The 23,508-nt window shown below is 41.1% G+C and overlaps 1 protein-coding gene across 4 annotated transcripts in view; it reads left to right on the top strand.

Annotated features, from left to right (window-relative positions):
* The window catches only part of plekhg5b (pleckstrin homology domain containing, family G (with RhoGef domain) member 5b), a 76,563-nt gene that overhangs the window by 18,257 nt on the left and 34,798 nt on the right, over positions 1-23,508 (top strand). For 2 of the 4 annotated variants that reach the window (XM_042408580.1, XM_042408583.1), the window contains one exon: positions 7,822-7,898. In XM_042408580.1, coding sequence (XP_042264514.1) covers positions 7,822-7,898 — 77 coding nt within the window. Of the gene's footprint in view, positions 1-7,821; positions 7,899-20,279; positions 20,536-21,185; positions 21,256-23,508 lie in introns of those variants that run through there. The other 2 variants (XM_042408582.1, XM_042408584.1) reach the window with 2 other exon arrangements.

Raw genomic sequence — 23,508 nt, forward strand, 5'->3', positions numbered from 1 at the left:
CTCAAAAATTCAAAGCATGCAGTAATCTCCTCATGACCCCTCTTAAATATGGTGACGGGGGTATTGAGGTTTTACCCAATATGCAACAGTCATGTAGACACCTGATATGCATGGTTTTTTCCACTGTCATTGTCGTTAAATGATTCCAAAATGAGTCAGCAGAGTGAATTAGATATTATTTAAAACCTCTTTCAGACATTTCCCAGAAAATTACTGGCATAACCTTTTCATTATTCACTCATGCAGTCACATTCAGGAACAGTTCCGTCATGCGCCTATTCGCACGCGCCATGGCGATGCCAGAAAAGATGGTGCAAGAGACTGAGAGGAGCTCCCTTATTTCTGAATCTGTCAAGTTTCCAGACATTCTTGGAAAAAGGAGCTTGCAAACAAAAGAACTCGCATTGCTTGTTAGTTATCAATTCACCTACGAAAGCATTGGCAAGGCAACCGTAAAGAAGTCGTGGTCACGTAAAAGCGTCTTTCGTCAGATGGATGTAACTGTTTATGCTGTTACTGCCTTCATTCACAACACAGGCATTTTCCCTGAAATGTTACTAGGTCTCGAGGTGGGAAATTGGCAGTAAAGATTTCCCTTAATATTGATGCCTGCTCCCATTCACACATGATCCCATGCAGGAAATGTTCCTGTATGTGTGAAAGGGACTTACGTCTTTCTTATGTCTGGACTGCTCATCCACCACTCTCTGGAACAGTTTACACTTGTTGCTCTGTGGTTTTCAGTATTATACGCAGGGACCTCGGGTTTGCTCAGATGTGGTGAAGGAGGGAGAAAGATGGAGCGAGGGGGTTGGAGAGTGTGTGATGCACATGTGCGAGATTTAACCACTATGGGGTTAAAACAACATTAAGCAGGAGGGTTGCGTCCTGCCCACACTGCCATTGAACCCCCAACATTAGAAACAGCTGCAACACGCTCACGTTTTAACTTCTGCTCACCAGGCCTCGACTGATTCACCTGTAGAGGAACACTGTGGGGGTGTCAGTACTAAAGGTTTGGTTGGTTATTCACTTATTGCAGCCTTTTAGGTGTCACCAAATGTGATTTCAAGTTTGAAATGTAATGTTGGATATTAATAGGTTTGTGTACATGAAAAGTAGCTCTCTAAAAAGGTTATACAAACTTAAAATCCTGCTAGTCACAATGAACTGAACCAACTTTTTTACACAAAGCAATCATCTGTCTCCTCTGCTGCTGTCTATATTTCTATCTGACAGCATCTACATTTTCTGAAGCTCACAATTTTTTTAGCTTGGTTGGGTCCCAATCGATTTACCAAATATGGAGAAAATTCTCTTGATAATGGTGCTACAGCTCCCACAGGGCCACATCTGCAAATTTGTTTTAAATAAGCCATATGTTCCACATCATACGTTGCAAAAAAATCCCAAAAAAGGAACAATTACTTTCACCATTGATCATTTTCTCAATGAATCAATTAATCGTTTTGTCTATAAAATGTCAGAAGATTGTGAAAAACGCCCACTATAATTTCCCAAAAGCCCAAGGTGGCATCTTTAAATTCCTTGTTGAATCTGAACATCAGCCAAAAACCCAAAGATATTCTATTTACAATCACATAAAACAAATAAAAGCAGCAAATCCTCATATTTGAGAAGCTGAAATCAGAGAAAATTTGGCACCTCTGCTTGAAAAATGAAAAAATTAATTGATGATAAAAATAGTTGCCATTAAGTTTTCTGTCGATTAATTGTTTGAGCTCTAATTAAAATAAAATTAAACTAACTAAAATAAGATAGTAAAAATGGGTGAAAACTGTAAAACTAACTAATTAGTCAGCTCATCAGTAGTTTGTTAAAATTTCAACAAAATTGCTGTCCACCATGTTTAGATTTGGTTAGAAGTGATATAAAAATTAATTTAAAAACTTGAATATTAATTGTTAATTTGAGAGACAGAAGATACAGTATGTACTGGATGGCTGGTGGTAAATTTCATCCATTTATCTTGAAACTGGATAGTTTGGCCAAAGTTTGAATTCTGTACTTGGCAATTGATTTTGCATTGTCCTATAAATCTGTCCATCTATCAGCCAGCATCCAACACCCCTACCTGCCTCTCTTTCCTACACGGCTTCCTCACCCTCTCGTCTACTCATTCTACATTTATATCTTCTATGATCTGACTTTTTTTTGGTCTGTCTGCAACCCTGCATGTGCTGATATGGCCGTCTCTTTGCCAGTTTTCCCTGTCCGTATGCCATCCCGCCTGCCTGCCATCTGTGTTCGTCTTTTCATAACCATCTCCTGGCAACGAGGTGTATGTAACATTACGGAGGGGGCGTATATGTGAGTGGAGGCTCTCGCAAACATTATGTGAAAATGAAGATTGGAGTCGAAGCTTAAGCAAACAGAAGAATAAGCTTGCCATCTCTCTTCCATGTGCCATGAAGAGACCTCACCAAATACAAGTGAAGCATTCTTAACATTCCTCATAAAAACGTGTGTAAGACTCACGGCTAAACGTGCGCTCGGCTCGGCCTCTCCTGACCTAAACATTGGGCTCTGGTGAACCTCAGAGGTGAGAGAGACATCACTGGAGCCGGGCCAAGCGTCAACCTCTCTCTTGAAATACTAAGTCAATACATTTTTTCAACAAATCATTATGGTCTCAATCGCTAATTTCAGTCCATCTAATAAGGGTGCCGATGGTCATTTTGGAAGTTATTGCTCTGTTAATAAGATGTGAAGACTTACACTAGCTTTGATATCTGCCGTGTGGACGTTGGCTCACCTGCTGCTCTCCCCTGGCTCTGGGACTCGCAATGAGTCAAACTATTATCACAGTATTTCACATGGATTCATTTGACTTGATATGTTAGCCCAAATGTGCCCCACTCTGCTTTCCGAGGAAGCTAGCATTAGCTTCGGTCCGAGGTAGCAGGGTGTTGTTCCAGAGCGTGAAAGGCAACACCCTGCATTCCTTATTTGGAAGGTCCTGGCTCCAAAAGGAAAAGATGGTGCCGACCGTTAGCAGCAACTCGAGGCTTCAAGCTAACTCCAATGAACCTATGGATGACATCACACCTTGCTATGTCTGTCCTTATATACAATCTATTGTCAGAATATACAGGTACATCTACTACTTGAAATTCAAAGTAATTTTTTTATTTTAGTTGTCTACTGTTGCTGTTGCTGGCAGGTTTTATCAGCTCTAGCTAGCTAACTAACAATCCGTGTGTTTCTATGCACTTACAGTAACCAGGTTACAGTAAGCTTAGTTCTTAACTGTAACATAAACAAGAAACCTGGTTTTCCTCAGGAAGATTTCTCCTCAATGTTGATTTGTTGAACTTGTGAGCAAACACTTACTTATTTACACCTCCAGCAGTTATAGAGCAACATTAGCATTCAGTTTGAGTTGTGTATTCACTCTCCTTTAGCTCCTCATTAGTCGGTCACTACCAGCACATGAGGGAAATATCTGGATCTTTAGCTGCTAAATTAACATGTCGTTATTTAAACTAAAAAGTCAATGAGGATGAAGACCTCATTTTTTTAGCTAGAAAAAAAGTCAAATCAATTAAAACAATACATATAAATACAGTTAATAAATAAAGTAACAACAAAATCAATTAAAACATGTACGAATTGTTAAAAAGTTAAGTTAAAAGATTTGAGATTATGGAGCAAAGCATGATCAGCACATCAAATGCTTTTGAAAGGTCAATAAAAAAAGAGCTGCGCAGTGTTTCTTATTATCCAAAGTTGAAATGATGTCATTTAAAACAAGAGTGGCAGCAGTAACAGTGTTGTGCTTTTCCCTAAAACCAGATTGGTGTGTACTTAAAATAGAATGTGCCAAAATGAATGATTTAAGTCATTTACTAGAGATGCTAGTATTTTTTGCTTGGCATGGCGCTTTAGAGACAGGCCTATAATTGGTAAGCATAGCTGTTTCACCGCCTTTATGTAAAGGAGTCACGTAAGCAGCCTTTCAAACCGTGGGAACGGTACCAGATAAGACAGAAAGCTTCAATATATACGTTATGTGGCTCAATGCAATTGGGGCGGCAAGCTTTAAGGATCAAGTTTTTCCTCGCCAACTGAATATTTCAAATCTAATGATGCTAATAAGGCATTGACCCCATCACCGGAAGAGAGGAGTTTCCACTATGTTCACCAGCCGCCTGCTGTGGAGAAAACGATGCTATGAGAGTGATGAGAGTGAACCAAAACTGTAAAGTTACAGCCAGACAGCTGAACAATGAGCCTGAAACTCACTATAAAGCTCCGTAAAGCCGAGAGGAGCTGCAGAGTCACTGATGATTCTCTGTAGGTTCAACACCTCTGATATTGCACATTGCCATTTGATACATTGTTGTTATAAAGATATGGATCATAATCGCTTTAAAGAAACAATCAGTGACAAAACACATTTCATACAAGGTGTGTATTGTGTTCTTTGTTAACTGTCATAACTGCAAAAACCTGTTCGCAGCAACTGAATGCTAGAGGTCTACATCTCATTACTTCTTTTTATTATCAGTTTATGTCTTGCTTATTTTAAGCAATTAATGGTTTATTCTATAAATGAAAGAAAATTGTGAAAATTACAGTTTCCCAGCGCCGGAGGTGATGTCTTCAAGTGCTTTTTTTTCCATCAAGCAGTCCAGAATATCAAGGTATTCAATTTACAAGAATTCGAAATCGTGAGAAAAACACAAATCCTCACTTTGAGAAGCTGGAAACCACAAATGGAACAGAAACAGCAAGTTAATCAAAAGAAAAAGCATACCGTGACTAATTTCTACTTTAAAACCACATTCACAGTCTCATTATGGTTGCAAAATGAAGAAGTGGGGATTGACGAAGAGAATACTTAGTACATCTTGCATGTTCAAGTGCGTATCGTTTCAAACTTGCCTCCACTGTAGTGTGGGATATTTATGGGTGCGTAATGGGTCTTTGCCCCAGGCAGTGTCTCTCTGTGGTGAGAGCTGCGTAGATGGGATGCTCCGCTGTCTCTTTAGTGTGCAAGCTCATTGTCTGCTGTCACGTGTGTTCGTGTATAGTGTGTGTGCTTGTGTTTGCTTTTGGCTTAATCAGCAGTGCTGAGTTCAGGAATTCCAGTTCATCAGAGAGAGAGAAAGAGGGAGAGTCAGCAAGATATGAGCAAGTAGGAGAGAAGATGGAGGTCCAGCAGATAATAAAGTTATTCCACAACACAATAAGACGGTCAAGTATGAGGAGTGCTTCAATCAGTGGAAAAATCAGACAAAGACGTTAACGGGCGAAGAGAGGCTAGAGTTCAGGACAGGGTGTAATAATGTATTTTAAAAATCAAGTTTGAATGAGAAGCAACATAATTGAATACAACCTATGTAGCCAAGTTTATATGTGGTGCCTCTGCTGCTTCGTTTGCTTGTCGACGCAACAGGTGGCACCTAATATTAGTGTAAAGCAGATGCATTTTAAACCTGCAGTAGCTGTTTTTTTGGTCACTTCGGGGCTTTGGAAACATGCTGTAAACACAGCACTGACATATTATCACCTTTTAAGTTGATCTAGTGAACTGCTAGCTAGAGTCTATTAGTTTTGTTAGTTGATCCAGTCGATCGTTAGTTGTTTCAGTTGCTTTTGAAGCAAAAATGCCAACTGTGCTCTGGTCACAACCTGTGTCAAGTATGACAGTAAATTGAATATCTTAAGGTTTTGGACTGTTAGTCGGACAAAACAAGCAGATTGATGGCATCACTGAGGGCTCCAAGAGATTATGAATGCCATTTTTTCACTATTTTTCAACATTTCATTGACTAAACAATTAATAAATTAATTGACATTCAGCAGATTAATCAATAATGAATTAAATCGTTAGTTGCAGCAAACAGTTGCCCATTTACACATCCAGCAAGTACGGAGCAACATTAGCATTCATTTGCCTTTCTCTCTGATTTGGTCTCCACCAACTCTCAAGTGAAATATCTGTATTTTGAGCTGCTAAATGCTGCACCGTGTCCACTAGCTAGTTGCTGACATTGTCTGTCAGTGTGTCACTGTGAGTTTGCAGTCATCTCGCTGAAAACAGCTCCCTGCCGCAGCCAAAAATGACACTAATTAGAGCAGTAAGACTAAACCAAATCTGTAAAGTTGCGGGCTGGAAAACCAAAACAATGAGCAGAAAGACACTATAAAGCTCCATATAGCAGAGGTTAACTGCAGTGGTTATGAAACGGTTTATAAACACATTCAGACACTCAGTATGAACCGCTTCATTTCAAGCATACTCCATCCTTAAAATGTTTAAACGAACCAGGTACAAGGTGTGTTTACCACATCCCTACGATGAGACCAACGAGGCAAAGTAACACTCATCCATTGGAAGTAGTCTCGCTGCGGTAAAGACGGTTCTGCCTCTTTGGGAAAGACTCCATAAAATCTGGAGGCTTCCTCTGCAGCCTGCTGCTTGTAAACCCTGAGGGAGCCGTTAGCCTGAGGCCCGCTGGCAGAGGCCACAGTCAGAGCTGAGCGCACGTCTCGACACAGGACAGACACAGGAGAGACCTTTTCCCGGAAGGTGGTGGAAGTTTGACAAAATACACTCTGCCTCAGTGGGATCGTTGAAAGGTGCGCAAAGAGGCTTTTTTTCATTCCGTGTTTTTACTCCCATCGAGCAGGTTCACCGTAGACAGGTTGACCCTTCTCTTCCGAGCGGGGAGGCCGCGGGCTGTGCGGTATGCACCAATTACAGTGTTTTTCTCTTTTTTTTCCCACAAGCACCTTTGACCTGCCAGTGTAGCTGTAGCCAAGTGGATGACTCAAAGTGACTGTACAGCGGCTCAGAGCGGGGCCTCTGCAGTTTTACTATTTCTTTCATGGTGACAAATTATTGTTTGAAGTACGCCTTAAAGTTCAGCCACTAAGTGACTTCATTTTCTAGCAGAGGTTCCTCTTTTTTCCTGATGATTTAGTAATGATATTTCATAAGTGGCCAAATAGGGAGAGGTGACATTACAAAGAACAGGTTATCAGAGCTTGCCGGAAAGGCTTTGCTGCAAAGTCTTGTCATATGCCTGGAAACTGGGGATTTTTTTTTTTGCAACCAGCACCTTTACCGTCTGTCCTCCCTCCCTGCCACCCCCTCAGCTCTTTCTGTCATACTCCCACCCCCCTGCTCATGTACTCTCTGTTTTTCTCATTAGGTAGACAGATAAATATTGGTGCGCTCCTGGTCTCTGTTATGATATCTTTATCGTGTGTGTACATGTAGAAAGATGTAGACGTAAACACCGTCTTTTATCATACCCTCGATGCAGCGTCGGCCGACTAGTCAAGTAGATTTTAGAGGTTTATTTGACAACGGTGATTTGTTATTGCGGAGCGGAGTACAATTTACCCACGACGAGTGCACTTTCATGCAAAAAAAGCAGAACGGGGTTTCCTCTCATTTGCTGCATTTTCTTCCTGTCTCTTTAGTCATTATTCATTTCTCTCTGATCTCCTCCCAACAACACACCCCACCCTCTTCCCTCTGTTTACTTTTCCTTCACGAAATCTCTTTAACTAAAGTTCTCTTTTTTTTCATTTTATGACATGACTTCTCGGTCTCCATTACTGCGTGAGAGTGTTTCTTATGCTCTCCCTCCCTCCCCCACCTCCTTCCCCCCCCCCTTTTTTTTCATTCCGTCCTTACATAAACACAGGCAGCGACTTCAGTCCGTGTTTTTACAGCTTTACCAAGAAAGGTGTGTTAATGGATGTGTCAGAAGGCTTGGGTGGCTGCTTTGGTGATTTAGTGATAAAGAGAGATTTCGAATTGACTTGTATGTTTTGTTTCAGATGACAAGCCCGTCCAGGAGGAGGATTGGGTGGTGTGCCAGCACCCTGAGTGTCCCGAGCGACGGAGGGCCTCTAAGGTAAAACCCTTAAACCTAAAGGACAGTCACCAAGTTTAACTGTGTCTTCATGTCCCTGAAAAGTCTTATTATTAACAAGATCCAGAAAAAAATGTGTCTTCTTATATTTCAGCTCTTATGTTTCATGTTTATATGACAGTAAAAATGCTATTTGGTGATTTTATTTTGGCATTTTATTTGTTTATTAGCCAGTAGACAGTAGAGAGCTGACAGAAAATGGGGAAATAACATGCAACAAAGATCCTCTGCGGGATTTCAAGCATGCACATTGTGTTTTAGAGCCCCAAAACACCATTTGTTCATCTTCCACTCACAAAGCTCTTCAGTGGCTGTAAGAATTACAAGTCTTGTCCGTTGGGAACAAAAGGAAGAAACAGTGTGATGTTGTTATAGAGCCACAACATCCGCAGAGAGAGGAGGTCGGGGTGGATAGATGGATCAACAGCTTCCCGGTTCCTGCCAAAAAGTGGACGTTGGTTTCTTTTACTCGTGACCATAATTATTCCCCAACGTTAACCAAGTTGTTATTATTGTATCCCTGACAACAAAAGTCCCCAAACCTAACCAATCGGAACAGGAGTGGGGCCTTTAAAGAGACAGGAGCTAAAACGGCCTGTTTCAGACAGAGGCTGAAATGAGGGGCTGCATTAAGGGTCGGTGTAAGATAAATAAGCAGTTTTTTCAACTGTTAATCATACAAAGATATTCTAGTAGAGCCTCAATATAAATATTGACCTGGAAATGTGCATGATAGATCCTCTTTAAGGACCCTAAGCCAACAAATCTCCTCTCAAAAATTGCAGAAACTAAAAATGAACCACTTGCAGACACCCTGACTTTGTGTCTATAACTCCTATCGGTCCCTCTAAGCTTTTGACATCGGCTGTAGCTAAACATAATTGCATCTCTCTGTTTCATTACAACACAGTGAAAGGTGAAGCAGAGTGGGCGAAGCCGCTTTTCTTTTTAGGTGTTAAAAGGGGCGTGAGTGTCGGGGCTCTGTGTCTGGCCACTAGACTGTGAAATGAATTATTCCTTTGAAGCCACTGGTTTCTGAAAATGGGAGTCTGGCCAGAAGACCAAGGGAAACCGACATAGTGTCTGGCTGGTCGCTCGGTTGTTTTGGTTTGTCGGCTCTGCCCCCGACGTCTCCCTCCTGCCACTAGAGCTGGGCATTAGACGGATTTTCCCTTTTAGTGGAGATGTTGTCCTCTGCTGTCCTCTCCGTGGAAACAATAGAGAGGGAAAATGACAGAGAGAGAGAAAATACGGTGAATTCAGACAGCACATGGAGAGCTACGGTTATATATAGTTTTTCTCCATGGCAACTGAGAATAATAAAGTGGGGGGAAATGGAGAGAGCCAAAGAGCTTAACCTGAACTATCCTCGCTGCCTCTTTCCCTGCTCCTCACGTTATTGAGTCTCCCAACCTCACTTTTCCTGCAAGACAAAAACACTTGAACCTCTCTGGCCCCGTCCGCATGACAAAGTCCCTCCTGTTTAGGGTATCGGCTTTGAATGAGGCAGAAGGCGACTTCATGTACCGTATTTTAAAGTTTGTGTATGTCTTTGTGTTTATATGACCCGCTGTGGCACAGTGGGGGGGGGCGCGAAGCATGTCTGACGCCATCCGTCTCCTTGGTCAAGGTCAGGGCTGATGTTATTATGTAAGGAGATTAGGAAAAGACTTGCTGGCCCAGTCTGGACTGGCACAGTGGGACAGGATGGCAGCAGATGCGGAGTGAGCTAAAAAAGACAAAAGAGGGACTAAAGAGTCACTAAGGAGATGCTTCAATCTGTTTACCTAGCAGGGATTCTCATAATCAGAATAACAATTATTTGATTTGTTTCATCAACAATTCTTACATTCATTTTGCAAACAATTTGATATGATTAAAACACAATTTTAAGAGTAAACAGCTCTTAAAATGAAACAGTAGAAAGCAACTAAGCTGTTCCTGTCAACAGTAATTAAAACTTAATTAACTCTACGGAGGCAGCAGAACAAGCTGTAAACACAACACTGACTTCATTAACACCTTATGGTTGAAATGACTAATGTGAAGTCGAACGGCATCCTGTTGACTCATTCAGCAGATACGGAGCAACACTATCACTCATTTGGGGTCGTGGTTCTGGTCACATGGCAAATGTAATGCTAAAGGCTCCACTATGGTCACCAGGTAGTCACTAACTTTGTCTGCTTTTTGGTGCTGGGACAGGTAGTGTACAGTCTGAGCTTTTTTCTTTAACAGCTGCCTGCCGTGACTGAAAACAATACTCATGAGAGAACTGAGAGAAAACCAAAACAGTTGTGGGCCGTAAAAACCCACAGCTGATAGACGCTAAACCGTTCCGTAAAGCTGAGAGGAACTGCAGAGTCGGGGGATAATTCTCTTTGTCACTACGAGTGACCTCTTTCACATTTTAAGTAGTCATTTGTTCCATCGTTGATATAAAAATATTCATTATAGCAGCTTTAAATGTTTTTACGGTACTAGTTGAAAGAATGACTTGTGTTCATGGCCTTGACTTAATGTCAGCAGCTGTGTGTCTTCAGGATATTTTCTTTCTTCTCATGCAGCTCTGTAAAATGCAGAACCTACACAAAATGTTGGTAACACTTTATTTTAACTGCCCCTATTTAGCATTTAGCAGTATACAAACACTTAACGAAAGGTTTATAACACACTATAATGTAGTTGTAGGCAGATATAAGGGCATTTTAAGTGATTATTAACATTAAATATTTGTCAACAATTATAACTTGTCTGATGGAAGACATATTTTATACACACTTATATCTCCTAACAATTACATTATAGTGTGTCACATTTTATTCAATGTAGGGCTGCAACGATTGAATATTGTCATTATTGTTTAATCTACTTATTATTTTCTTGATTTAAAAAGTCAAGCCTCTATAATAAAAAGTCAAAAAATAGTGAAAAATGCCCGTTATAATAACACAGAGCTCAAGTTGACATCTTCAAATGTCTTGTTTTGTCTGATCAACAGTCCAAAACACCAAAATATTCAGTTTACTGTCATGTATGACACAGAAAATTATCAAATCCTCACATTTGAGAAACAGCAACCAGGAAATTTTTGGCATTTCTTTTGGCATAATTGCTGCTGATCAATTAATCAGCTAATCTTCGTAACTTTAATTCAATGTTTATATGCTGCTTATAAATGCTAAATAGGGAAGGCTAATGTGACACGTTACCAAAATGTTGCGCCCTTTTTATTATTTCTTGGCTTTGTAATCAGAAAAGACTCAATGTTTAGATTGATCAGTTGACTTTAAGACCTTGATTTGCTGCATCATGATGCATCATGATGCATCACTGTTGTTTACACTTATTGTTCAATGCGTGACCCAACCCACAGCGATCCTCTCTGTCTTCTAGTAAAAGAAACTATATTCCAAAATGTCACAACTTCCGATATTTCAGGTGATTTTATGACTTTGAGGTGTGAAGTAACAACACGGAGAAGGTGAGTCATGTTAGTTCTGGGATTTCCAGACTAGAAAAATAAATAAATAAAAATTTAGCACACAGTGTCAAGAGTGTATTTCTCCTTTAACTCAATCTTATGGCTTGTTGCTCAAGAATTCCTCATGTGTTGCCTGTAACAAGCTTTAAACAGCAGGGGGCAACGTCATGGCAGCACTGACAGGCCTGTGGCTCACTCTGCTTTCGCTTGACAAGTGAGAGGCACATTTCTAGGAAGAATGGGAACAAAAAACATATTAAGATGCATCAAAGAATTTTCTCAGAAAACAAAAAAAAAACAAAACTTTTAGTATTTCACTTTGAGTTTTTTGAAAGTACTCCGAATCGTCTCTCTTTGATATGCCTGCGGCTTGGCAACAGGACACAGAGCAGACACAAACACAGACAGACAGAGAGAGAGAATCTTCTCCTGTCTCCTCTCTCTGGCCGCTCCTGTGCTGCATTTAAACCATTTTATTCCCAGACAGGCCTGCCTTTGGTCTATGCTGCCATATATCAGCTCCAGACGGCGCTGCGTCTCCTCCAGTCGCGGAACGATCGGGCCTGGAACTGAATGAGTTCACCTGTATCATAATTCACCGAAATCACACCAGGTGTCACCCTCTGTGCTTGTGCTGCCGTAGCTCAGCTCTGTCATCACATTACACAACAGCGCTCAAAGGTTACTCGCAAAGGCTTTATTTGGATATTTTGGGGGGTTTTTTTATAAGTCAGTGGGATTTAAAATCAGCTTGCAGGTGTCCAACTGGCAGGTGATGTTCAATCCAGAGTTAGCTCTTGGCTGAGTCGGAGGGATTCACTTCAGATTATGTTGGTTAGCGTTCAATGCTAGTCTGAGCTTGCTCCCTGGATCCAGACTCCCGCATAGAAGGACTTATTATCCCTGATCACCTCCTCTTCACTTCTATCCCCGTCTCCTTTACTTCCCTCACTCCCTCCCACTCTCAGCTTTTGACGAGACAGGACCAGACAAGACAACTGGTAAGGTGTGGGTCTCCTTGGCAACGGGTCCCTCCCAGCCCAAACAGCTGGAGGCACAGGAATAACGTGAAGAGAGACAGAAAGGATGAGGAAAAGTCTGCTGGCTTTAACTTTTGGGCTCCCACTCTCTCACATTGTCACTCACTCTCACCTCCATTGTGTTTTTTTTTTTGGCCTCCATTCTGTCTTTTCTCTCTTTCGCCCTCTCTTTCTCTCTCTCTCTCTCGTCCCCATTCAGTCACATATTATGAGTAATCTTTTGCTGATGTAACATCATGTCAGTCAGACAAGCACAGACGCAGCCCTATAATGAACATAATTTTCACCAGAATCACCTCATTACTAGTAGTTGAATCATTCTTCTTTCTCAAAAATAATTTTCAATACAGCGTTTATAAGTACAACTAGCTCTACTGACTGACTTAACCTTGCTTTTCTGTTCCACTGCTGTCCTTGGCTGAAAAATCTCACCTAACTGACACTGACAGGGAGCTGCTAAAGCTGTTAAGTAAACACTATCATCGGACTGGATGCCCATTTTCTGTATGTGTCAAGGGGGCTGAAGGGTGCAAGGTATTAGGTGCCGTTTCCTGGTACAGATGGATTAAGTTCTGGGTGTCATGCAGTCACACTAACACCCTCCCACCCGCTCAGTGATGTCCGTCCTTCAGCCTGCAGGAATTCGCTTCTCTTGCAAGGTGGTAGCAGTCAATCACTCAGTACGTTATGAGCCATAGCGCTCTTTAAACCAGCTGTGTGTTTCCTCTTAATTTACCCGACCTTCCGCTGCCTCTCTCCTCCTCATCACTCTTTGGTTCTTTCGGGTACATGATTGAAAAGATCTTGGCGGGCAAAAACTGCCATGAATTTTATGGAAATACTCATTTTAACTTTTAACTAAAATGTTTCCATCCTTTTTCTTAAGTAAGCTGTCACAGTTGATTCACTTGAGAACAGGGAAAATGCAGTATTTTCATCAGTTTTGCTTGATTGCTACCCACATGTACGTCTCACAGCTTGTATTGTACTTTAGTAACTTGACTGACTGCAGACTACAGGGTCTCTAAATTGGTTTTCTGGGAACAAAAATGTAAAAAGATGTGACCTCAGCTCTAACTGTAAAGGTCTCGGAAAGTTTACTTTATGAAGTAATGCAAGCTCACTAATGGAAATGGTGGTCTGCTGTGCTCCGATGACTCTGGAGTCATTTGGACATCAGGGGGAGCTGAGGAAAAGTTACCTAATCACTTTTCAACATGAAGCTGACCATTGAGAGACTCTGGTGTTAATTTGTTTATTAAAGGAAGGGAGAACGTGCACGCTCATTTCCAGCATTTCATACGCTGTCGTGATTCACTTTGGTTCACATCTACACGCAGCGGACTCTCAGTAGACACATTTTCTGCTTCTAGACTGATGAGAAAGTTAGGGGTTCATTACCTTCCTGATTATTGTTACTAAAGCTACTTCACACAGGCTTCTGCTTTAACGGAAATGGCTGAAAGCTCAAATTACAGGAGCATTACATCCTTGAACAGAGTTAAAACCTCACTTGAGTACTGTGTGTGCACCGGTTCACATTACACTCAGTGCTCGTTAGCTTGTGGATACTATTCACGGCTGCTTGTAGAGTTTAGTGAGACTCACTGCTGCGATTTGGTCGATAGTTTGACTACTTGTACTGCCTGTTAGTGTCAATAATAGTTTTGATTGAAATACTTTAACTGTCCCCAATTCATGTATTATTCATGCTTCTGTCATTATTCAATATATTTACAGTACCGAAGTCAAAGATTTGGACACATTTTCCCATTCAAGCATTTCCTTTAATAGTGGCTGGGGCCCTTATTTACCTCAACTGCAGAGGCTTTATTGGAAGCAGGCTTACAGTATATTACAGACGCCTTTATTTCTAATTCCCTCTGTTTGATAAGTATATTTGCTCATATTTTAGTAAGAAGCCTCCTTCTGATCTAGTTCTGTTTGTTACTGCGTTACCAGTAATTACAGTAATCCACTTACTTCGACATGCAGAACAATAATTCTAGCGTTGAGTTTCACCCGGAACGCCAAGTTACCTTGGTTACCCTAGTTACCCATGCTCATGTAGTGTCGCTGCCGTCATTATTATTAAAATATGCGCTGTTATCCACATATTTAAACGATAGCGTCCCCTCCGCCCCCCTCCCCCTCTCTGTGACATTCGTCTGTCAGCATGTACTCATAGAACCGGACTGACATCCAGGTAACTACTGCCGTATTTATGTTTAACTGGCATGCACATTATATAACAGGCACCAGGAGTTTATCCACCCTTGTTTTTTTTTTCCTCTGCTTGTTTTTGGGGCTGGCCTTTATTTGTTCGGCCATTATCAGAGACCCGGCTTTTGATTGACTATCGGCCACTATTACAGGAAATATGGTATACATAGAGGTGTGGATGTGACATATACCAAGGCACCATAGTACTCAAACTTCCTGGAACTACAGCAACAACTGCACATGTATGACTGATAAAACGACCAGGCTATAGTGGCTGATATTAACCTATTGCAGATGTATTGGTGTTGGCCTATAAATAAAGAAATTGCAGTACAGAAGAGGTGTCACCAAAGTACTCCAACAAGTTAATTTTTCAACTGTAAAATGAATGTCTCTTAGTTTCAATTCTTCAAAAAAACAAATGTATTGTGTTGATCATGTGGTGTTAAAGAAAATACTAATGTTGATATCTATCAGGTTTTTGAAACTCCCCAATATTGATATCTATGTCGACCTCATAATTCCAGTATCAATCAGGATAGAGTATGAACGCAAATACCAAAAGTATAAACAGAGAAGCGTCCGCTATCTGCCCTGCTGTCCATTTTAGTGTCCCTTTTAGACCATATCCGTGCCTTTTAGAAGGAAGTTCCATTTGAAAGAAACTAAATATTATGACATTTTATAAATGCATTATCACATACAGTGTGCCTCTTTGTGTAATGATTAAATCAGGACTTGGATACACCTGCCATCAGAGATCCAGTCAACACGTTGTGGCCCAGTTGGCTGAGGTGTCATACCATGTAGCGGATTTTTAATTAGACCTGTAAACTTCCCAGTAAAGCTGAAATGCATTAAAAAATCATTAAAAATGAAAAGTCGTGTCAGTCAGCCTGAATGTGAACCTGTCGAGTGTTTCATTTGGTGAAAAAGTGCAGTCTGGACCAGACTTTTCTGGTCCAGACGACCAATATTTTCTTGCATTTTAACACATCGTTCTTGATTCAGTATTACCATTGACAAACTCACCAAATTCAAGCATTAAAGCCTGTTTGAGAAGCATTTATTATTGTGTTTACCTCATATTTTCGACTCCGTAATCAGTTTGTGACTATGAACGGTTTGACGTAACAGTAAGTTGGCTTGTTGCCACACATGTATGAAACATCTTGTAAATGATTTTACTGCATTGGAAGGAGTGAATCAATCACCGGTCTTGCTTAAGAATAAGCTTTTGTGTTGAGTTCCAGCTAATCTGATTATACAATACACGTAAACAGATTTTTTTTCTGTAAAACAACACAGCATGTGTAATCTATACAGAACAAAAACGTCTGTGTTGCCATTACTCATACATGATACTTCCATGTTTATATGGATATTCCTGCCTCTTTCAAGTGGTGTAAGACGGGTACAGTGTGGATCGCATCCACCCCGGCATGCTTCGACAGGCTCTCGGCTCTCTCTTGTATAGACACACAGCTGTGAACCAATGAGAGCCTCTTCCGCCCAGCTGTATTTTTCCAGCTAAACGGCATATGATGGTCCACGTAGAGAAGCTGATGATGCTGAAACTGTGACTCATTTTATGCCAGACCACCGTCACCTAACATCACTGAAGATACCAGTTACTGTAGTGCTACTACTATACTGTACTGATGAGAAAGTATAAATCACAGCCATGATTAATATATAGTTTTGTTTATTGACTGGAAAATATGTTTAATCACTTTTTGCCTGGAGTGTTTCAACAACATCTACTGATTCTGAGGAATTGTGTTCGACCAAAAATTGCGTGATCGCTTTGTTACATAAAAAAACGTAACAGTATAATCTTAAAGCAGCTCCCCTCAGCTCTACAGTCAGTTAATTGTCTTTCAGCTCATTGATATGGATTTCTGGCCCGCAATTAATGTTTTGATTCACTGTCACTGCTCTCATCGGCGCTATTTTCAGTCACAATGTGTCTGCTTTAAGCGAGAAGGCTCTAAAAACCTACGTGACAGACAAAATTAGCGACTAGCTTGTTAACAAAATAGAGCATTTAGCAGCTAAAGAGCCAAATCATTTCCCTCACGAGTCGGTCGACCAAAAGCAGAGCAGAAAGGAGGGTGAATATTGGACTTAGATTCATCCGGTGCCCAGAAACACGACTCCAAATGAATGCGAAGGATGCTCTGTATCTGCTGGATGTATAAATAAGCTAACATATCAACTTAAAAGGTATGACTCGCCAATAATAAAATGTTCATTAGAGCAGCTTTAAAGTAACTGACTCTAGAGAATCCTTTGAAAGACACTGTTCAGCAAAAGTCTGGTTTTAAACTCTGTTCACCATGTCTGTATGTAAAAATGCAACTGTCAGGTATTTCTTGTACTGTGTTGAAAGAAGCCCCTCTTGAGTTTTGAGATCAAACATCCAAAATAATGATGTAATGTCACTGAAATGCGGAAAAGCGGGATTCCTGTCCGTCAGCGTCGGTGGAAAGAGAATCAGTTTGACAGACATCTAGCAATAACAAACAAGTCGGACACTGACTTATGTGTGTCATTACATACAATGTCTCGTCAGGAAAGTACAAACACTAGAAAGGGGTGGGGGGGGGGGGGTTGTAACCATTGACGCCAGTTCAACCCCCCAAGAGCATCCCAGTCAGGAAGCAGCATCGCGGCAGACAGGGGAATAACAGGAAGAGGGTACCTGACTGACGCTCCGATGGAAACGGCCTTGCATGGGCCGACCAATATAGCTGGGGGTTCAAAGACTTAAGAGAAGGCCCCCAGTGAGGGATGGGTTGAGAAAACAACCCCCTTAAATCCCTCGCATGCGAAGAGCCTTCTCACAGTAAACCCCACTAATTGTTGGTTTGCTGCGAGTGTTTTGAGAACGTAAACAACCACTGCTCTACGAAACGCTCCGAGAGAGGCGGTCTGCACGGCTTAGTTAGAGAGGCGATAATAAGCTTTGAAAAAATCTCCAATTCAGAACGTGTTATTATGGCTGTGGAAGCGTGCTCTCTTAATCGCTCATAACTGAAGCCAGCCACGAAAACCCTGGAACTTCCAGCAGCATCACAGGTGAAATATTTGGCTTTAATCCTTTCTCTTTTTCTGCACTTTTTTTTTTTTTTTCTCACACCGTCTTGCTCATCCTCGTTATCCTCACGCTCACATTTCCCTTTGTTTTTCCCCTTTATTTAACAGCTCTCTTGAAGACTTGAAAGAATTCCGAGCTTATAGTTATTCAGGGGTTAATGCCAAGGTCAGGCATCAAGGGAAGGTCACTCGTGTTCACCCCCCCCCCCAATCCACCCATCCTTGCCTCCAACAATGGCAGTCCCAGTGGGGTCTAATCCTTCAGGGTAATTGCATCGCCGCTGTCCCTCTCTTTTAAATATAGCCTCCCCCTAATTAAGGCTGACAACGGGGGGCGGCGGGGCAGACATGGATTCAACAGGTCGCCTTGTTTTGAAGACATGAGACAAGAAGAGGTGGGGTTTGGGCTTCAAGAGCCACCCCCATCCCTCCTCACCCGTTCACCCCCCCCCCCCCCCCCCTTCTCTTCTCCAAACATGTGCCCCCCCTGCCTCGGGGGTCTGAATTGTTTTTGTGAGCTAGCTAATTGTGGTGGATTTAAACACGGTTCATCTCGGATTAACCTGAATGACAAAAGAACAGAGTAGTGGGCTGAGTGTTTGTGGTCATAGCAGTAGACTTTAACAGGACATTAATGCTATGAATCATACTTATTCTTAGATCACACACACACCCACTCAACGCTGTACTCTTCCACACTACACCAGAACTGCGACTAATTGTTATTTTAATTATTGTTTTATCTGCTGATTTTCTTGATTAATCGATTAGTCACTTGAGAAAATGATTCTGCAACTATTTTGATAAGTGATTAATCATTTAGGTCCTTTTTTTAAAAAGCAAAAATGCCCCAAATTTGATGGTTTCAGGTTCTCATTACAGATCATTTGATGATGTCACAGTGGATATTTTTCACTGTTTTGATGTTTTACAGACTAAAGCACGTCATCAAAAAATAATCTGAAGATTAATCGATAAAGAAAATGATCCTTAATTGCAGTTTAGCCAATAAAATGTCCATCAAAGTTTCCCAGAACCCAATGGCATGTCTTTAAATGTCATCTTTTGTCCGACCTATAGTCCAAAAACCCCTACATACGCTTGTAATGATATAAAATTGACAAAAAACAGCAAGTCCTTACTTTTCAGAATCTGGAACCTTCCTTAAAGGGCTACTCCAGTGATTGAGTGTTATACCTCTGTAATGTTGGTGGACTTGTGACGGACAGGTATAAAAAAAGAAAGGTCAAACTGGAAGCAGCACAAGCTGAGATATCCTGACTTAGTCCCCAGTATTCTCTGAAAACAATGGATCCTTCATTTCTCGTAATAGCGTCTCTTTGTCAGACCCTCTCTACCTGGCAAACGCCCACGTCTTTCGAACTCCACACTTCCAGTTTGCAATGCACCACTTATTGTTAGAAATCTGTAGACTTTCGGGCTGAATAAGAGGTCAACTATGAGTCACCACTTTCAGGCCAAATATTCAACTTTTCATGCGCCCTGCTTTCTCTTATCTATAGATCATTTCTATAAATACTCATTTTTAAATACTACATTTACATACATCATTTATTACTGCCCAGTTACATCATACTAGTGTCTTTGATCATGATCTGTGATGTGAAAACATCACACAGTCAAAGAAGTTAAATGTGCGTCCTGGTCATACTTAATTCTTACTATTACTTACTAACACATACTTAATAAAAGTGCACTGCGGAGCGTCTTTTTTTGCGTGGCCGCTGACAGCTCTGTCACCCAAAGTGTTGATCACACTGAACGGAAGTGAAAGAAGTGACCCCAGAGTCTGGTCTGGTTCAAAAAAGTAACCCTAACCCATTTCATAGTGAGAACACTCGGTTCATAAAGATTTACGGCCTGCTCTGCTGTTATCATGTGTTGGTTATTGTACAGTGATGCAGCTAAAAACAGCGCAATGACTCACCTGACAAAATACTTTATCTTGACTGATACTTAAAAGCATTGTCATTTAGGGGGAAATCCTAGCTGAGATAATCCTGACTACATCACTATGATATTATCAGGGAACTGACCCAGACTGAGCAGACAGAAAGTGGTTTTACAAACGCGTGCATGGTCATGTAATTTGCGTGAGACTGTTGTGTTTGAATGGATTTACTTCCTATTCTTTCCCCCGGTCAGCACTTTTGAAAAGGAGCCCAACTCATCTCCCTCGTTTGACCTTCCGTCACCTCAGGGTCAAAGTTCAAACCAGGCACTGAATCAAGCGGGACCATCGGTCAGCAAAGATTTGAGGACGGCTCACTGAATTCAGGGTTACATCTGGAATCAGCCGCAACGTCAAAGAGCCGTTCGTCACATGGAAAACTTTGCTAATTCTCAGGAGAAGAGGATCAGTTTCAGTGGGAGTTTACATGAGTCAGCCGGGATGTGTGTGAGCTTGTGGGGGTGGGCGGGGCTGACGATTTTCTGCCTGTCGGTGTGTGTTTGTGTGTGTGTTCTCAGTAGACTGCTGTAGTAAACAGAGAGAGAGAGCCTCTCTGCTCCGTTCCGTCCGTTCTTTCGATCCCCACTGTTAGATTAACTCTCTTTTCACCTTGAAGCTCGGGATTATTTTAGGAACTTGAAACGCAACGACAAACACGCTCATCTGACGGACTATAGAACAAATTCGATTCAGGTCGGGACTAAAACTTTCATCACCTGCTGCGTATCGGAGATATTGATTAGTTCTTCCGCTGAAACTCAAAGGGGGCTGCCTCTCCTGGGAAGTGTTGTTTTTTCTATGGTAGGTAAATAAAGTAAGATCAAGCTTCTTCTTTTGTATTCTAGCGTGAGTTAATTAAAGACAATATATCCTGATTTTGTGAGTGTGTTGCTGTGTTTTGCTTCTAGAAACACTTTGTCAGCTTGTGTTGTCACAGTTTTCATTCATTCTCAGTAAAAGCAAACGGCAGCAGAAGCAAACCTTACATCAGGATAGCTCTTGTAGCATTTATTTTTACATTTCTGGTTATGTTTCTCTCTGAAATAATTGTCTTTTTTTTCTTTTTGTCTGTCTGCGTGAGCCGTTCACATCTGTGCAGTCTGTTTTTCCTCCTATGTCTGCATATTTCACATCTGCTTCTTATATCAACAGACCAATGTGTACCCTTTGGCACCCACCGGCTTTCTCTCCTTTCCGTATTCTTTAAACCAAATTGGAAGCCGTTTCAAAATAATCAATTTCTATGTCAAAATTTGGAACAGCTTGTGTGTCCAAATCGGAATTGAAAGAAAGTTCAAATTTAACTTTTTTCTCTCTTACTCCCCCCCCCCCCTCCCCTCCCACCCCCCCCCTTCTCACTTCCTCCTTTTTTGGTCTTGTTCACTCCCCTCCTGTCTATCTCTCCTTCTTCTCTTGCCCTGAAGCTATGGATTGGAAGGTTGCGTCATAGTCCCAACATTGCCTGAGACAGCAGCAGTCAGTACACTTGACTTTGTTAGAGCAGAAAGAGACCAGCTGCTGGTGAGTGGTGCTTTTCTCTTGTAGTCGTATTGATCACCCTGAACTGAACTAAGCGGAGCGTCTGAGCTTGGCTTTGTTTTAGTTTCTTGGCTTCTAAGAGGATTTAGTGGTGTTTCTCTCCTTAAGAGGCATCTCGAGTGTGTTGTGTTTCTCTGTGACGACACCGTGACAGTGGCATGTGTCATTCGGGTGTCATGTAAATATTTGACTGTGCCGCGCGGCTGTTTGGAGGCAGATGCTGAAAATAGTTTTGAACCGTTATGTGTCTAGCTCTTGCTTACTATTGTATTAAATACTTCTTAATACAATACATAAAGAAATGAAGACAGAATTTCCTGTTGCCAGTTATTGTCGTAGTTTAAATTTATGCTTGTATTGAACTGAAAACAAAGGGGATTGTATCCAGCTGTCCAATAGGAGTATGAGTTGTGGAAGATGAGGAGGTAATATTTTTCTTGGGCAAACCTCGCTGCATGTTGAAACATACCTTTCACTGGAATGCATGGTCTACTCCACAAAAAAAAAAAAAAGGTGTTACAGTATTTCCTGTGAGTGTGTTTGTTCCTGAGTTTACTTTCTGTGGAAAACACTCCAACTTGGAGTGTTTGTTTATGCTGTCTGACGGACCTTCGGCCAGTGACTGATTTCACTTTTAGGTTGTTTGTGTGCTGCTGTTGTGATAGTGGTAAAGAAAGGAAGGTAAAGGAGACGGTGACAAAGGTTGTAAATGGCGTTGATGCGTTGTAATGATAGGAATATACTGGAGAGTTAATGATAAGTTAGAATCAACACACCTGTTGTTTGTATATTTATTAGCAGAGGAGGAAATGCAGATGTTTTTTTTTTCATAATGGCATTTAGGAGGCTGTCTGACAGTATAAATATTAATGTCTTACACAGCAGCACAATGACGATAAGGTCTCTTATCTCATCTTATGTTTGTTATCTTATTTATTGAAAATGAGCCAGTTTCCTCTAAATGTCTATACTGTGTAATCTGGGAAAAACAGCCCTTCTTTCATAATGTGTCACTGTGCAGAGGAGGTGGACATTATGAAATACTGTATACAGTGACAGTCTGTAGTCTGACTTCCAATTACTAACAAATAGTCACGCAAACTGACCTGGACTGGATATGATAAGCGTTCCTCTGGGAGGTCATTCTGGTATGTCACATAATAATAATAATAATGTTGTTTCCACCAAGAAATTCACTGAGATCTGGGAACGCGGTGACATCACTAAGAAGAAGTCTTTCGTGGGAAGAAATATAAGCAGTCGGTTTCATTTCCAAATGCAGTGACTAAATTGTTGTGTGCGTGGTGCTCCTGTAAGAACGAAACTCACTTGGTTTTGTTGAGACTGGAAACAAAAATGTAAGGAATGGATTAAACAGCATGTTCATTTGCTCTAACGATAGCTGTTAGCATGCCTGGCTAACTATCTTAGTACCTACAGTAGTAACCTAGCATTACATCCACAGCCAAGAAGCATATTGTTGGCTGTAATTACTTTAGCAAAGTTTAGGCTAACGTTAGCGGCTCCATCCTGCTCTCAATTTGGGGAAATGTTTTACTCCAGCAAGTCCAACCAATGTTACCTGAAGTAGTGTTACATTTTTATTACATTTTTACTTAAAATACTCTACAATAATACTACGGCTAACTAACTCTACATCGCAATACAAGAACATGCTGCTCCTTTATTTCCATGTCTTCTATGTGGATCATCAACTGGTGAGGATGCTGCATGTTTACCTTTACATGCAGCTTTAACCTCTGTCTTTTAGCTTTATATAATGTATGTAGCCTTTAAGTACATATTTAAGGCCATTTTGTAGGGTTCTCATTTTAAAAACATGTCAGTTTGAAACATTTAAAAAGTCATCAGGAGGCAGCTCTCAGCCATCTCACCGAGTTAGCGCTAATCAGCTAGCCACCTACAGTACAGTACATCATTTCAGCGGATGAAATTGATAGTTACGGGCTAGAAATGAGAAGCCTGCTTTGTTTACTTATGTGTGAGTGGTAAATCTGACACTGTTATCATTGTAAATTGCATTATGTGCAGCTTAATTAAGTTGTAATAAGCCAGAATGATACTTCAGAGCAGTGGTTCACAACCTTTTTTGGCTTGTGACCCTTAATATAAACCTCTCCTTGTGATCCATTCGTCACGCCAATTTTATTTCAGTTGAATACTCTTCAGAAGCTCAAGGAGGTAAAGTTACAGTATTTTGCAAGAGAAAAGACT

Source organism: Thunnus maccoyii, chromosome 4, assembly GCF_910596095.1.
Source record: "Thunnus maccoyii chromosome 4, fThuMac1.1, whole genome shotgun sequence".
NCBI lineage: Eukaryota > Metazoa > Chordata > Actinopteri > Scombriformes > Scombridae > Thunnus > Thunnus maccoyii.